We start from the raw sequence: 13,718 nt of genomic DNA on the forward strand, positions 1-13,718 counted from the left end.
CTGTATAATGGAAATTTTAGTGGTAACAACCTCATAGGTTTGTCATGAGGATTAAATGAGATAATATATTTAGTGTGCTTGGCCCAGGGCCTGATGTATAGTAGGTACTCAATAAAGGTTATCAGTTGTAGATTTTGCTACTTTTTAAGAAGTTCAGATCTGTCTACCATCAAATGCACTTTCCTGCCTCTTCCCTCTTGCTTGGTCAGAAGCACTGAATCCTGGAATTTCATTTCTGGTCACCTTCCACTCCCCCCTGGTTTCAGTTTCTTGATGATATCCCAGACTTTGCTCGCTACCAGGCCTTTTCTGGAAGAGAAGTCCTGAGGGCACATAAGAGCATCCAGAGACTTAGGAGAAAAGAACCAAAAGGGAGCAAGGATGTGTCCAAGGAGGTTGGGGGACTGGGTCCCAACATCAAGCATATGACCCTTCAGAGCCTTGAACAAGCAAAGAAATCCATACCACAGATATCTGAACCCAGCTGAAAGAGCAGAGGTTTGGAGTCAAATACACCAGAGTTCCATCCTGGTTCCACCACCGATGGCCATGTGACCTTGGAGAAGCAACACAATCTCTGTAAATTCCTGTGATCATTCCTATGCTACCATGCCACTGTGAGCATTCATGAGGTTGTGATGTAGAGAGCTGAGCAGAGCACCTGGCACACGCATGGCCCTCCATAGCTAGTCACGGCAGTAGGAGTGGTGGGAGATGTCATATTGATGTAATTAATGAAAAGGGAGAGCTGCCCTCCTCCTGGTTCCAGCCATCCCTGGGCTTGATGGGGAAGGTTCTACAGGGGTACTGATAGGAGACAGAGAGGCAGCAGCACCTATTTCCCACGTGGCCAAAGCAGCTACTCTTTCCTACAAGGTTAAGCTGACCTAATATGGATTATGGAACTTCAATCTTGCCCACAGATGGTGACAAACAGTTTACCTGAGTCCACAAGTGGTGAATCCAATCAATAGTCACATGTAATCAGATCAGCCAACACCCAACCTCTACTTTCCCAGAAGAGACTTTGTTTTTCTGTGCCAATAGTCAGATACAGTAAACTCTGCATCCTCAGTTATTGAGGCCAGACCGTGGCCATAAAGTATGTGGCAGGACTCTCCTTTATGGGTCAGCAGAAAGGAGTGGAGGTGTGTGGCAGTTTAAATCCTGGGCAATGGGCTGAGACCGAGGGCACTGACAGTGGAAAGGCTGGCTGGGATAAGGGTAGAAGGGGTGGTCCCGAGAACTTGGAGGCACTATGAGAATACCAAGCTGGTAGGAGAGGAATGAGCAATGAGTTGGCACCAAAGACAAACTTGGCCGATCTGAGATTTCTCCCTCCAGCCTCTAAACCTTCCTTCCCACGGCTGAGGGACAACCTCTAGCACCCATCTGGTCCTCTTGCAGGGAGGATTTAGGGATTATAGGGCAATGCTTAGAGGACAGCACTAGCTTCTCAGAACTGGTTCCCTGTGACCCTTACTCTGGTTCTGAGAGCCAAGCCTCAGCCTCCTCTCTGAAGCCCCCCCCATCTTATTCATAGTGTCTGCTCTCCTGCATCAACAGCCTGCTGACTAGCAGGGGACCAAACCAGCCATGATCTTACTCCTGACTCCCAGGGCTGGCATCCCGGTCCTGAGTCCTGGCCTGTGGAAGACTCTGCTCCCACTGACTGAAGCCTGCATTCCTGCCTGCTGTCTGCATCTCCCCATAATATCTGTCCTCGATTGCCCACACTACCTTCCCAACCACTTACCCTGTAAGCCACTTGACATTATTTTCAATGTCATTTTGTTCTTTCCTCCAGGAAGCCATTCTTGCCTTTCCACACCTGTTCCCACAGTCCTGAATTTCCCTATCACAGCGCTTTTCACCCTCATGTAATTTATTCTAATGTCCCTGATGGCAGGGATAGCCCTTTTCTCCAATGGATCCTCAGCACCAAGAACAGTGCCTGGAGCTTGTGGGTTTCCATAAATGTTGGCTGAATGAATGAATGAATGAATGGGCAAGTTAGTTAACCCAGGACCTGATAAAGACTTTTTTTTCCAGTCTAGATCATTGTGGTAACCAGCTTCCACAATGGCCCCCAGCAATCCCCACCTCCTGGCATTTACATCCTATGTTGTTCCCTCCACATTGTTCCTGGGTTGATCTCTATGCCAATAGAATACAATAGTGTTGGTATACCACTTCTGAAATTAGGTTATGAAGGCACTACAGCTTCCATCTTGACAGCTCTCTCAGTCCTTCTTGGGTCATTTGCTCTAAAGAAAGACAGCTGCAATGGAGAAGCCCAAGTAGCAAGAAGATGAGGCTTCCAGCCAACAGCCAGCAAGGAAGTGACTTCTGTCAACAATCCTGCGAGGGAACTTGCAAGTGGATCCTCCAGCCCCGTTTGAGCTTTGAGATGACTAACTGCAGCCCCGGCCAACAGACTGACTGCAACTTCAGAAGAGACCCTGCGCCAGAATCACCCAGCTGCATCACTCCCAGATTCCTGCAAACTGTGAGATAATAAATGTTTGTTGTTTTAAACAGCTGTTTGGGGATAATTTGTTGCACAGCAATAGATAACTAATACAATCATCTAGTTGATGGGACTGGCTGGGTATTGAGACCTGCCTTGTAACTCGGAACCACAGGACTGCCAGATGGTGGCACCATTACCAAATTGTAAGTTCAGCTACGTTTTGCAAAATATTAACCCCAAAGGCATGACAAACGCCAATCTGAAGTCAGAGATGGGCAAGTTTGTTGCAGACACACGGAAGTAAGTGTTTGCCAAAGAATCACATGCAACCATCAGGGCCTACACAGTTTATTTTCAGATTGTTAGAAGTAGAGCAAAAAAGTTTCCCCTTACTGACTACTCATTGTCCAAAGAACCTATGTGAGAGCACCAAACAGAAGTGACCAAACTGCTTGGATAAAGCTCCTCAGGGTGAGCTTCTGCCCCGCTGCCCTCAGGAGTAGGTCCTCCTGACAGCACACATATCAGAGCAGCCTTTGGTATAGATCAAGTTGGTCCCTGGAGACTTAGGAGGCAATGAAATGAAGGGGTAACTTTCTCTGCCCCAAAAGACCTCTCCCAATGAAGGTACCAGCTACTACTCCTAAATCAAATGTAAGTTGACATTTGCTTTTAGGGTTCTAAAACTTCCTTCTGTTACCACCTCCATGAGCTCAGAGGAGGGACAAGGTTAAAATGGAGAGATAATGATAGGACAAGCAGGGTTAAAGTTTGGGAAAGGAAGGTTAGGAGGAGAAATGTGTTCACAGAGTATCCTCCAGGCTTACACTAGTGTCATTAGGAATAAAGCCAAGATCACACAAGCAGCGAGAAGGCTGAGAGTTTCAGGGAATCAACTAGCAATGAGACACAACTCAGAGATCACAATGTTTGGTTGGTTCAGTTACCTAGACTATAAAATGAGGATGAGAAAATGCCCTGAGCAGGATTTGGGGCAATAAGGCAGAAAAAAACTAGGACACAATGAAAAGAGAGATTTTAGCCTCAGAGAAAGAAAATGCTTGATTGTGGGAGATAGAGTACCATAAAGAACTGAGTGAGAATAGGAACAGTCTTTATTTCTGGGGCACTTAACATATGCCGGACACTGTGCTAGCACATCTCATTCATTATCTTATTTCATTCTCAAAACAATTCTATCAGTTGGTAGATATTGTTTTCCCCATGTTACAAGGACTGAGCCTTACAGCAGCTAAGTAGCTTGCCCAAGGTCACAAGGTAGGTAAACTGTGCAGTCAAGATTAAAGCCCAGATCTGCCTGACTGGGAGCTCAAGTTCCTGACATTTTCTAGTTATCAGAATTCTCTCTCCTCCTAAATCCAAAGCTTATAATCCCACTCCCCCACCCGCACCCCATTGCAAATACAAATGGCAGAGCAGATATTTCATAGCAGCAGTTTTGCAGAAGACATAGTAGGGACATTTTATATAAGAGGAAAGCCTTTATCACCTGCATTTCAGGGAGTTAGGAAATGGGAAGCAGAAACGAAAATAGCAAGAATGTTGAAAGTACAGTTGATCAAGACCCTATACTTTGGTTTTTTTTTTTAGTTTTTAAAAAAATTTATTTATTTTATTTTATTTACTTTTGGCTGTGTTGGGTCTTTGTTGCTGTGCGTGGGCTTTCTCTAGTTGCGTCGAGCAGAGGCTACTCTTTGTTGCGGTGCGCAGGCTTCTCATTGCGGTGGCTTCTCTTGTTGCGGAGCACAAGCTCTAGATGCGCGGGCTTCAGTTGTTGTGGCTCGCGGGCTCAGTAGATGCGGCGCATGGGCTTAGTTGCTCCACGGCATGTGGGATCTTCCCGGACCAGGGCTCGAACCCATGTCCCCTGCATTGGCAGGTGGATTCTTAACCACTGCGCCACCAGAGAAGCCCCAAGACTGTACTTTAAATGCTGAACTGAGAGCAGTTGCAGAGATTGATCTTGTCTTCAGGAATATGAGGGCTTTCCCAGTGCTGAGCCAACTGCCAGTGACCCACATATCCAGCATAGGACCCTTGTGGTTATCTGGTCTTTCTCTATCAGTCTGCTTATCACCCTTCATTTGCTTAGTGTCCTGTCTTCTCTGAAAGACCATAAGTTTAGTAAGGTAGAGACTGTTTTATGGTGCTTGGTGCCATGTCTGGCATATAGTTGGTGTTCAGGATTTATTTGTGAAGAATGAAAGTATAGCATATGAAATTATAGCACTAATGGCAATATTAGAAAAAAAATCTCAAATTAGTGACCTTTATTTCTACCCTAAAAAACTAGAAAAGGAAGAGACAATTCAACATGAAGTAAGCAAAAGAAAGTAGTCAAGATTAAGGTAGAAATAAATGGAATAGAAAATGTAAAGACTGTAGAGAAAGTCAAGTAAAACCAGAAGCTGGTTCTTTGAGAAAATCAATAAAATTGATAAACCTCTAACCAGACTGATCAGGAGAAAAAAGGAGACACAAATTACCAATATCTGGAATGAGAGCTATAACATCACTACAGATTCTACAGATATTAAAAAGGATAATAAGGGACTACTGTGAACAACTTTATGCCAATAAATTCAGCAACTTCTATGAAATGGAAAATTCTTTGAAATATACAAACTACCAAAGCTCATTCTAGAAGAAATAGATAATGTGAATAGCCTCTTGTATCTATATAGCTATTAAAGAAATACAATTTGTAGTTTGAAGTTTAAAACCTTCTCACATACACAAAAAATTCCTCCTGGTTCTGATAGCATCACTGATAAATTCTACCAAATATTTAAGGATGTGTTTGCAGAGTGAATAAGTGACAATGGATCTGAGGACAACACAGAATTAGAAAAGGACAGACAGAAAAGAAGGGGCTCCCAAGAGGCCTCTGAAAGACAATTCCTAAACTATTTTGGCTAATATTTCTACCAATGGCCTAATGAAGAAGGCTTGGTAGCCAACCTCAGAACCATTGTATAGTGGTATACACGTATGGCTGTTCATGTGTACAAACGTAACAAACTGCCCCTCTATCATTACTTAATGATTATTTTGTTCCTCTCCACTAAGCCTATTCTTGTCTTTATAAAGTTCTGAATACAACCTTTCTTCAGGAATTGTTAAGGAGAACCAGGTAGATACAAGTGATATGTTTATTCACTACCTTGGTACCCATTTATTCATTCAACAAACATTAACCAATCCCTTGCTATATACCAAGGACTCTCCTAAGGTCTGAATGAAAAGTCCAATAAGACATATTTCCTACCGTAACAACCTCCCTGTCTAGAGATATTTACAGATGAGGAATTCAACGGTTAACATGCAGTGGTTGGTGCTATGACAGAGCAATGCTCCAGTGCTATGAGACTGACAGAGGCCTCTGGAGAAGGTAATGCCTAAACTGAGTTTTGAAGCTGGAGCAGAAGTTAACTAGATGAAGAAGAGGAAAAAGTCATTTGAGCCGCACCTGCATTAGCCTGAAGGCTGAAAAAGCGTGTCCGCTTTGGGGAATTACAAGCAGTACACTCAGACTGTAGCAGGAGAGAGAGGTTGCAGATGACGCTAGAGCAGCGAGCAAGAGACCAGGCTCAGAGAGTTTAGGCAGAAGTGTGGGCTTTATCCTGAAAGTGGTGGGGAGCCAGTGAAGAGGCTAAGCCCAGGAGTGAAATGATTAGGCTTGAGTTTTAGATCACCCAGCTGATGAATGAATTGCAGGGCGGCCAGATTGGGGGCAGAAAGCTGAGTTTTGAGGAATTCTCAGAGGTTCAGGAAGGAAATAATGAGAGTCTGAACCTAGGTAATGTCAGGGGAGATATAAGAGTCTCAAGGTTTCCCCAGAGTGGACAAACTGGGAAAGCAGCAGCCCTGTGGAATGGCGACTGGACAGGGCACACTCCCTTCATGTGTGTGTCTCCCCCACCAAACTCCCGCCCTTACACAACCGGAAAGGGGAAGGATGTGCCAGGCATGGTGCTGGGTGATTTCCAGATCTCACCTAATTCTCTCAGTAGCTGTCTACCATGTAGTATTATCGGCATTTTACAGATCAGAGATCCAGGGCTTCTGGAACTGCCTGACTCAAACTATAAACATCTACAGCATCTACTTCTTGATGCCCTAATGATTTGTGAGCCAGTCTCACCTGTATCTCTGGGAGGTCTGCTAATTCCTTCACTTCGCTGGTTATATACGGCATCTCTCATCATCAACTCACCTCATTGCCAGAAAGGTGGTACATCCTGGCTTCCTGCAGCAGCGGGAAGACCTCTGGGCATTGTCTGATGAGAGGATCCGCTTCCACCATCTCCACAAAGTACCATGGGTCCAGAAGCGGCAAGCGCACATTCTCCAGGACATAGGGGAGCAAGCAGAGTCGTTCTGACTGTTTGTGCCTGACCCAGCTCATCACAGTCTCAAACACCTGAGACTCTTCTGTCACATAGAGGTCATCGCTTTTCAAGATGTGGTACAGGGTATCCACAGGAAGTTCAAGGAACTCTTCGGAGTTCAGGATCTGCACAAAGTTCTGGATGATGTAACTTTGAACCTGCTTCTTTAGACTGTCCAAGGAATGTGTGTCTGCCAGCCTCAGTATTCCAACACAGTTTTCTGGGTTCAAGGCTTCTGTGAGGAAGCTCGCACAGGCGTCCACCATCCGCAGGAACTAAGAGAACAGAAGGGCAGCAAATCAGGCCAGAAAATGACTAGTCCACAAGGAGGTTTACCAGTGAGTCGTGTGTAGTAGCAAAAGTTTAGAAACAACCTTAGTGACCCAAAGTAGAGGACTAGCTAAATAAATGAAAATACATTCATATTTTTGACAGCTGTATGGTCATTAAGAAAGCACGTTGTAGAAGAATAGTAAATGACATGGAAAATGTTCATAATGTATTGAGTTGAAAAATCCATTCACTGAATCTTGATCAAGTGTCTAGATTTAATCAGCAACTTACAGGAAACATAGGGGAAAGAGGAACATGTTAAATGACACCACGTGAATACAATTAGCAAAACCCAGACTGTGGGAAACTCTACAGAGCAACCAGTTCAGTTTCTTCAACAAATACATCAAAAGGGGAAAGAGGAAAAGGGGGGTGGGGCAGGGAGGGAGAGCCGGAGCACAAAAAGAGATTTAAAAGATATATCAACCTACTACAAAGTATGCAGCTTACTTGGATCCCTGACTTAAACAAAATTTTAGAAGAGAAATGTTTACAGTGACCAACATTTGGTGATAGGAAGCAATTATTATTAATTGTAAGTGTGGTAACCGTGTTGTGGTTATGCTTAAAGAAAACTCATCTTTTGGAGCTATATACTGAAATATTTTCAGGTGAAATGAGAAGGCACTTCACAAAATCATACATACATTATGATCCTCTTTTTATAAAGAAAAATATATATTGAATATAGGCATAAAAAAAGACTGAAGGATATAAACCCAAATATTAACAGTTGTTAATCTCTGTGTATCAGGTATCTTGGGACAAATTATGCTGCAGTAACAAACAACCCTCAAATCTCACGGGCTCACAACAATAAATGTTATTTCTCACTCACATTACAGGGCTCACAGGGCTTCAGTCCAAGACCAAGGATGATGGAAAAGCTCTTGACATGCCAGTTTTGTGACAGAAGGAGAAAAAAGATGGCAAACTACACAAAGGCTCTTAAAACTTTTGCTGAGAGGTGGCACATGCCATTTCCACTCACACTTAACTGGCCAGAGTAAGTCACGGGGCAAATTTGTTGTCAAGGCAACAATAATCCTCCCACAGAAACAGGTCCCATAGGAATAGATGGAATATACTGTATAAATAATACAAGGCACCACACTCTGTAATAACACTATGAGATTTTTTTTTTCTTTTTTTCCCTTTTTTCTTTTATTTATTTATTTGGCCGAGCAGTGCAGCATGTGGGATCTCAGTTCCCCGACCAGGGATTGAACCTGTGCCCCCTTCATTGGAAGCATGGAGTCTTAACCACTGGACTGCCAGGGAAGTTCCGAGATTTTTTTTTCTTATTTTGTTTATTTATATACTTTTTAAATCTTCTAAAATGAATAAGTAACACTTTTGTAATAAAAAATTAATTTGTAAAATTGGCTTCCATGACATTTTTAAATTATCATCATCTTCATAAGAATATGAGTCCCATATGCGTATATAGCACTTTACAGCTTACAAAGCCCTTTTGTATTCATCATATTATTTAATACTCATTTTACAGATGAGATGTCTCAAATGCACCTGTCCATTCTATTTGCTGCTCTCTGGAGCTCAGCTTTGAAAGAGTTTAACTTCCTACCTTCCCTCCTTGTCCACTGGGCCCTTTAGAGGGTCAAGTTGTCAGTGTTCTTGGTTCGATCAGTTAGAAGAAGGATGGAAAGAGGGAGGCTGAGGGGACAGGGCCTGTTGGGGAGGGGTGGTCTGAAGACGGGGACTACTGAGAGTACAGATGGGCCGGCCTGACCAAGTGGGAGGGTGCAGCCTGCAGAGGAGAAACTCTAATGACAGGAGCTGGGGGTGGTAGGGTTATGGGTCCTGAAGGGAGGGGACAGGACTGGTCTTAGGGTGGACCATATTGACTTAGGCTTTGTTCTTCACTCCAGAGCATTCTAGGGGGCACACGTCCCTAATATGGGGGGATCAATCCCAATTGCAAAATATTATCTTACCCTGTCAGACCACACTTTTCAATTGTCAATTCAGAAAACACTGACCTGATGGTCAATGTTGCAGAACGCCTAAATTCTGCTTCAGACCACCCTGTGAGCTGGCCCCAACGGCCTGCAGATCTGCTCCTCGCATGAGCAACTGAGGAAACAGTTGAGACTGAGAAATCTAACACCTGTTTAGTTGTTTGCAGATTTTCAGTTCAAAGAGTAAAAATATAAAACCAAGACCAAGGCTCGCTGAGCCCTCAGAAGCTGTAACCAGAGCCCTCTGCGGCTCTGCCCACAGAGACATCATGAGGGCTGAAAGGGAACTCACTTAGACGGCAGCCTCCAGAGCAGAATGGCAGGTACGCCTTGCCAGCATTTGCCTGAGAAAAAGATGATATGAAAATCAAAGAGATTTTCTAAATATGTAGACTGGCCCTGGGAGGCCCCCTAAGAACCTGGTAACAAGGTTGCCTCTGGGAAGTGGAACTGGTGGGCGGAGTGAGGGTAGACAGGGAGAATTACTTCTCACTGTTTACCTTTTTGTACCCCAATTGGGTGCCATGTGGAGGAATTATCTATTTAAAATAAATGACATTTCTCACAAGTAGAGAAAATACTAGAAAGGAATACATCAAAATGCTAATAGTGGTTATTTCAATAGAGTTTTGTAGATAAAGTTATTACAGTAATTTGTTTTTTAGACCTTGCTGTACAGACCAAGTTTTCTACACTGAGCATGAAGTTGCTTTTAAAATCAGGAAAAAATAAAATAAATACTTTCTTGTGATTTTCAAGTACACAATGAGAAAATAAAATAAAATGTAAAAAAAAAAAAAAAGTGCACATACTAGGAGCCAGCCTAACCAGCTCATTTAACACAACAGCACTATAAAGTAGGTATTTATTATCACTGCTGTTTTATAGATGAGGAACAGATTCAGAGAAGTGAGGTAATTTCCTCAGAGACTTACAATGAGAGGCAGAGCTAAAATTTGAAATAATCTTTCTCAGTCCAAAAATGCACGTTTTTACATTATTTCAAGTTGCCTCCGGTCAAATAGTGTGTGCACAGGACAAGGGCTCGGCAGATGCCCAGGGTCATTTGCACACTTCACTGGAAAACTCAGATGGTCTGATCTGTCCAGACCGAGGAAGGCCTGGCTGATAAGATGCCAGTTGCTACCCCTGTGTGATAAACACCAATGAGCAAAGAAGGGAACAAGGAAGGAGAATAGAATCAAGTACCAAAGCTCCCACGTGTGAACAACAGTGACCCAGACGTGTCTCTCCCCACTCAGAAACCATTCATCCACCTGTTTTTTTCCCTAATATGTATTGAACATTATTAGATCATAGGCCCTCAACCAGGGCTGGGGGTACAGAGGGGAGCAGAAAGAGACACAGTGCCTGTGCTCATCTGAGAAGGTAGACCAGTGCGGGAGGCAAGCAGGAATCAAATAATCACATGGAATGTGTAGAGTTACAGCTAGGATAAACACTATGTAACGGTTCAGTGATTCCACTGCCTGGACTGAGAAAGTCCACTCCTACCCCTCAAGCTGTGCCCAGTGTGGCTCTAAGTCAGCACTGGGACTCTCCCTGATGGAGTCACACCTGTCTACTCACCTTCTCCAAATAGCCCTAAGCTCACCTGTCACAGTGCCTTTCTATGCTCACACCATTTCCTCAGCCAGGACTACCTTTGTCCCTCATTACTACCTGCTAAAATCCTGCTTTCCTCACCCAAGCAAGTCTGACTCTGGGGCCCCACTTTTAAAGAAAGGACTCAGGATAGCTTATCCTAATTGCAACTGAGAACTCCCCTTTTAAGTATACCTCAAAAGGAAGGAAGAGTGAGTACCATGGCCATCACTTTATCTACAGGGCTGTTTCCTTCATTCAGAGTTGTTAGATCTGGGACCAACGGATGCTCCAGAGAGTTTATGAACCCCTACATTGTATGCAAACATTTGTTTGCACATGTGACATTTTTCTGGGAATTGTGTTTGCAGGAGACACTGGGTGGCTCTCTGGTATCCATCCACCCAGAGGACAAAGCCAATAAAAGAGGGAGAGCCAACCTGAAGGACCAGAAAGACACAGAGCCAGAGTCTTAATCAGACTGTGCTTTGAGCCTTCCCTGCCTCTGGACATTTAAAATTCTGGGTCGATACTTGGTTAAGAAGGAAGAAGGAGAATGGAAGAGAAGGGAAGGGAAAAGAAGTGGAGAAATCCTACCTATTCATGAAGTTCTTTCTGAAAAGCCATTTCCTCCTTCATGGTTTCTTCAATTGCCCAACATGGAATCAATTCCTCCCTCAATCAATTCCTCCTCTCTCCTCTGGGCTCTACTAGGCAACTCACTTGCCCCTCTAGCAGAACACTGTACTGCCTTGTACTATGGTCAAGTATCTCAAGGGCAGGTTCTAGGTTATCCGTGTGTTTTTATTTCCAGGAGCACCTAGCACAAACTCTGGCAAAAGGAGAGAAAGAAGGGAAGGAGAGAGAGAGAAAGAAAATATTTTTCAGATACCTAGTAGGTACCAAGATCTATACTAGACAATTTCCCTTCCATTATTTTGTTTAACGAATAAATTTTATTTTTTAATGAATATATTTTAAGTAGGTATTAATATTGCCATTTGTACAGAGGAGGAAATAGAGAATTCAGAGTTGAGTGTGTTGCCCAAGGTCACACAGCTGGTAGGTGGTAGAAGTGATACTGGAGATCACCTGGCTAATTTTTCTCACTGAGCATCACCTTGCCTTTGTGACTGTTGCATTGTTGAGCTAACAAAATTCCAGGAGAGTCTGAAGAGGCCTTATAAGGAGAAGGGTGAGTGGGGGTTCTCCAAGTTGCCTACATTCCCTCCAAAATATGCTTCAAAAACACTTTTGAGTGCGAGGGTTGTGTAGGGCAGCATCATGGGATATCAACCAATGGCTGGGAAACTGCTGATGTGCAGGGCAGTCATGGGGACAAGAACTTGTTCTCTTTAAAAATATCTGGTTTTGGGCTTCCCTGGTGGCGCAGTGGTTGGGAGTCTGCCTGCCGGTGCAGGGAACACGGGTTCGTGCCCCGGTCCGGGAAGATCCCACATGCCGCAGAGCGGCTGCGCCCGTGAGCCATGGCCGCTGAGCCTACGCGTCCGGAGCCTGTTGCTCCGCAACGGGAGAGACCACAGCAGTGAGAGGCCCGCGTATGGCAAAAAAAAAAAAAAAAAAAATCTGGTTTTGCTTCTTCATATTTAAGATTATTTAGGACTTTAGGGTAAGTTTTCTGTCTCAGCCTGTTCCAATGACACATGAACTTGTTTATTAAAGCTGAGTGATGATAGATAATGGCAACAGTCAACTTCCTATTTGGGAGAACATGTGAGTAAAAATTTACACCCAGGCACCTGACTCTAACAGGGAGACTAAAAATACAATGAAAGAAACCACTTGAAACATGGCTGCAGTTCCCATGAGAAATGTCTGCCTCAAAGAGAGTGCACCCCTCCCTCCCCATCTCTACTGCCCCTCTTCTGCTTCCCTTTATGCTCTCCAAAACCAGGCGTCCTAAAGAACTTCACCACTGTAATTCCACATCTCACTAGAGGTTCCTTCCACTCCAGAATAACTGAAGTACTATTTTGGTCCAAATCAGGAATTCCATTGACCATAGTCCCTACGTGGCCTTGGAGTTCTTGCAAAGGGTCTATAAAGACATTGATATTCTTACCTTCAAGTCCCAACAAATCAGTATATGTGAAGAGTGTGTTAGCTGTTGATGAGATGAATAAAATTCAAATTTATTTGAGAGTGTTTCTGAATTCATTGTGAACTTTTGTCACTATTTTTGTCTTCCCAGACAATAGATACTAAACGTAAAGCCATTCTCTTGTGAGGTCTGTATTGGTATTAAAGAGGGGTCTTCATACAAATTGTAAATTACCACTGATCCTAATCTTCCACCTTTGCCTCTCCCTCCCTCTCAAGCCAGACACCCGCCTCTGACTCTGTGGGAATACACTCTCCCACCCCTCGGATGGCCTCTGCTCCCTCCAGACTTTCAGTCCTTCCTCTAGACTTGACTGAAAGGTCTGCTAGTTCCTGGAAGCTATACAGGGTGGGCAGGAAAGGAAGGAGCTAAGACCTGAGAAAGGCCCACTCGCTAAGGGGGGCAGGTGCTGGGGGACTGGGGCACTTAGAGGTGCACCTACCTCAGAAGTGGAATCAGAGGGAAAGGGGAGGGGCAGTGCCCAAGGGTGTGGCAAGTTTGGTAGAGACTCAGGCAACAGACAGCCCCTGAGTTCCCGGAGGACATAGCGGGGGCCCCAACAGGCTAGCAGGGTGCAACAGGGGATATATGTGGGCTACACTAAGATTCAAGGGGATACATGTGGGTCACACTAAGATTCAAGGGGCAAGTCACAGCTGCGGCTTAGTGACTCAGCCCAGGGAGAGGGTGAAGGCCAGGGAGGGACATCATTGTAAGGACTAAATAGAATGATTGTGTCTGGGACGTGGTTGAGGCTCAGGATGTCGGGGAGTTGAGTATGTGTGCATGTG

At 44.2% G+C, this 13,718-nt stretch overlaps 1 protein-coding gene across 3 annotated transcripts in view; it reads right to left on the bottom strand.

The window, feature by feature from the left end:
* Window positions 1–13,718, bottom strand: part of KLHL6 (kelch like family member 6) — a 58,097-nt gene that overhangs the window by 12,585 nt on the left and 31,794 nt on the right. For all 3 annotated transcript variants that reach the window (XR_004526328.2, XR_002178627.3, XM_019946337.3), the window contains exon 3: window positions 6,711–7,160. Coding sequence is in view for 1 of the 3 variants with exons in the window: in XM_019946337.3 (XP_019801896.1) it covers window positions 6,711–7,160 (450 nt within the window). In the remaining 2 variants the exon portion in view is untranslated. The remainder of the gene's footprint in view (window positions 1–6,710; window positions 7,161–13,718) is intronic.

This window comes from Tursiops truncatus, chromosome 4 (assembly GCF_011762595.2).
Source record: "Tursiops truncatus isolate mTurTru1 chromosome 4, mTurTru1.mat.Y, whole genome shotgun sequence".
NCBI lineage: Eukaryota > Metazoa > Chordata > Mammalia > Artiodactyla > Delphinidae > Tursiops > Tursiops truncatus.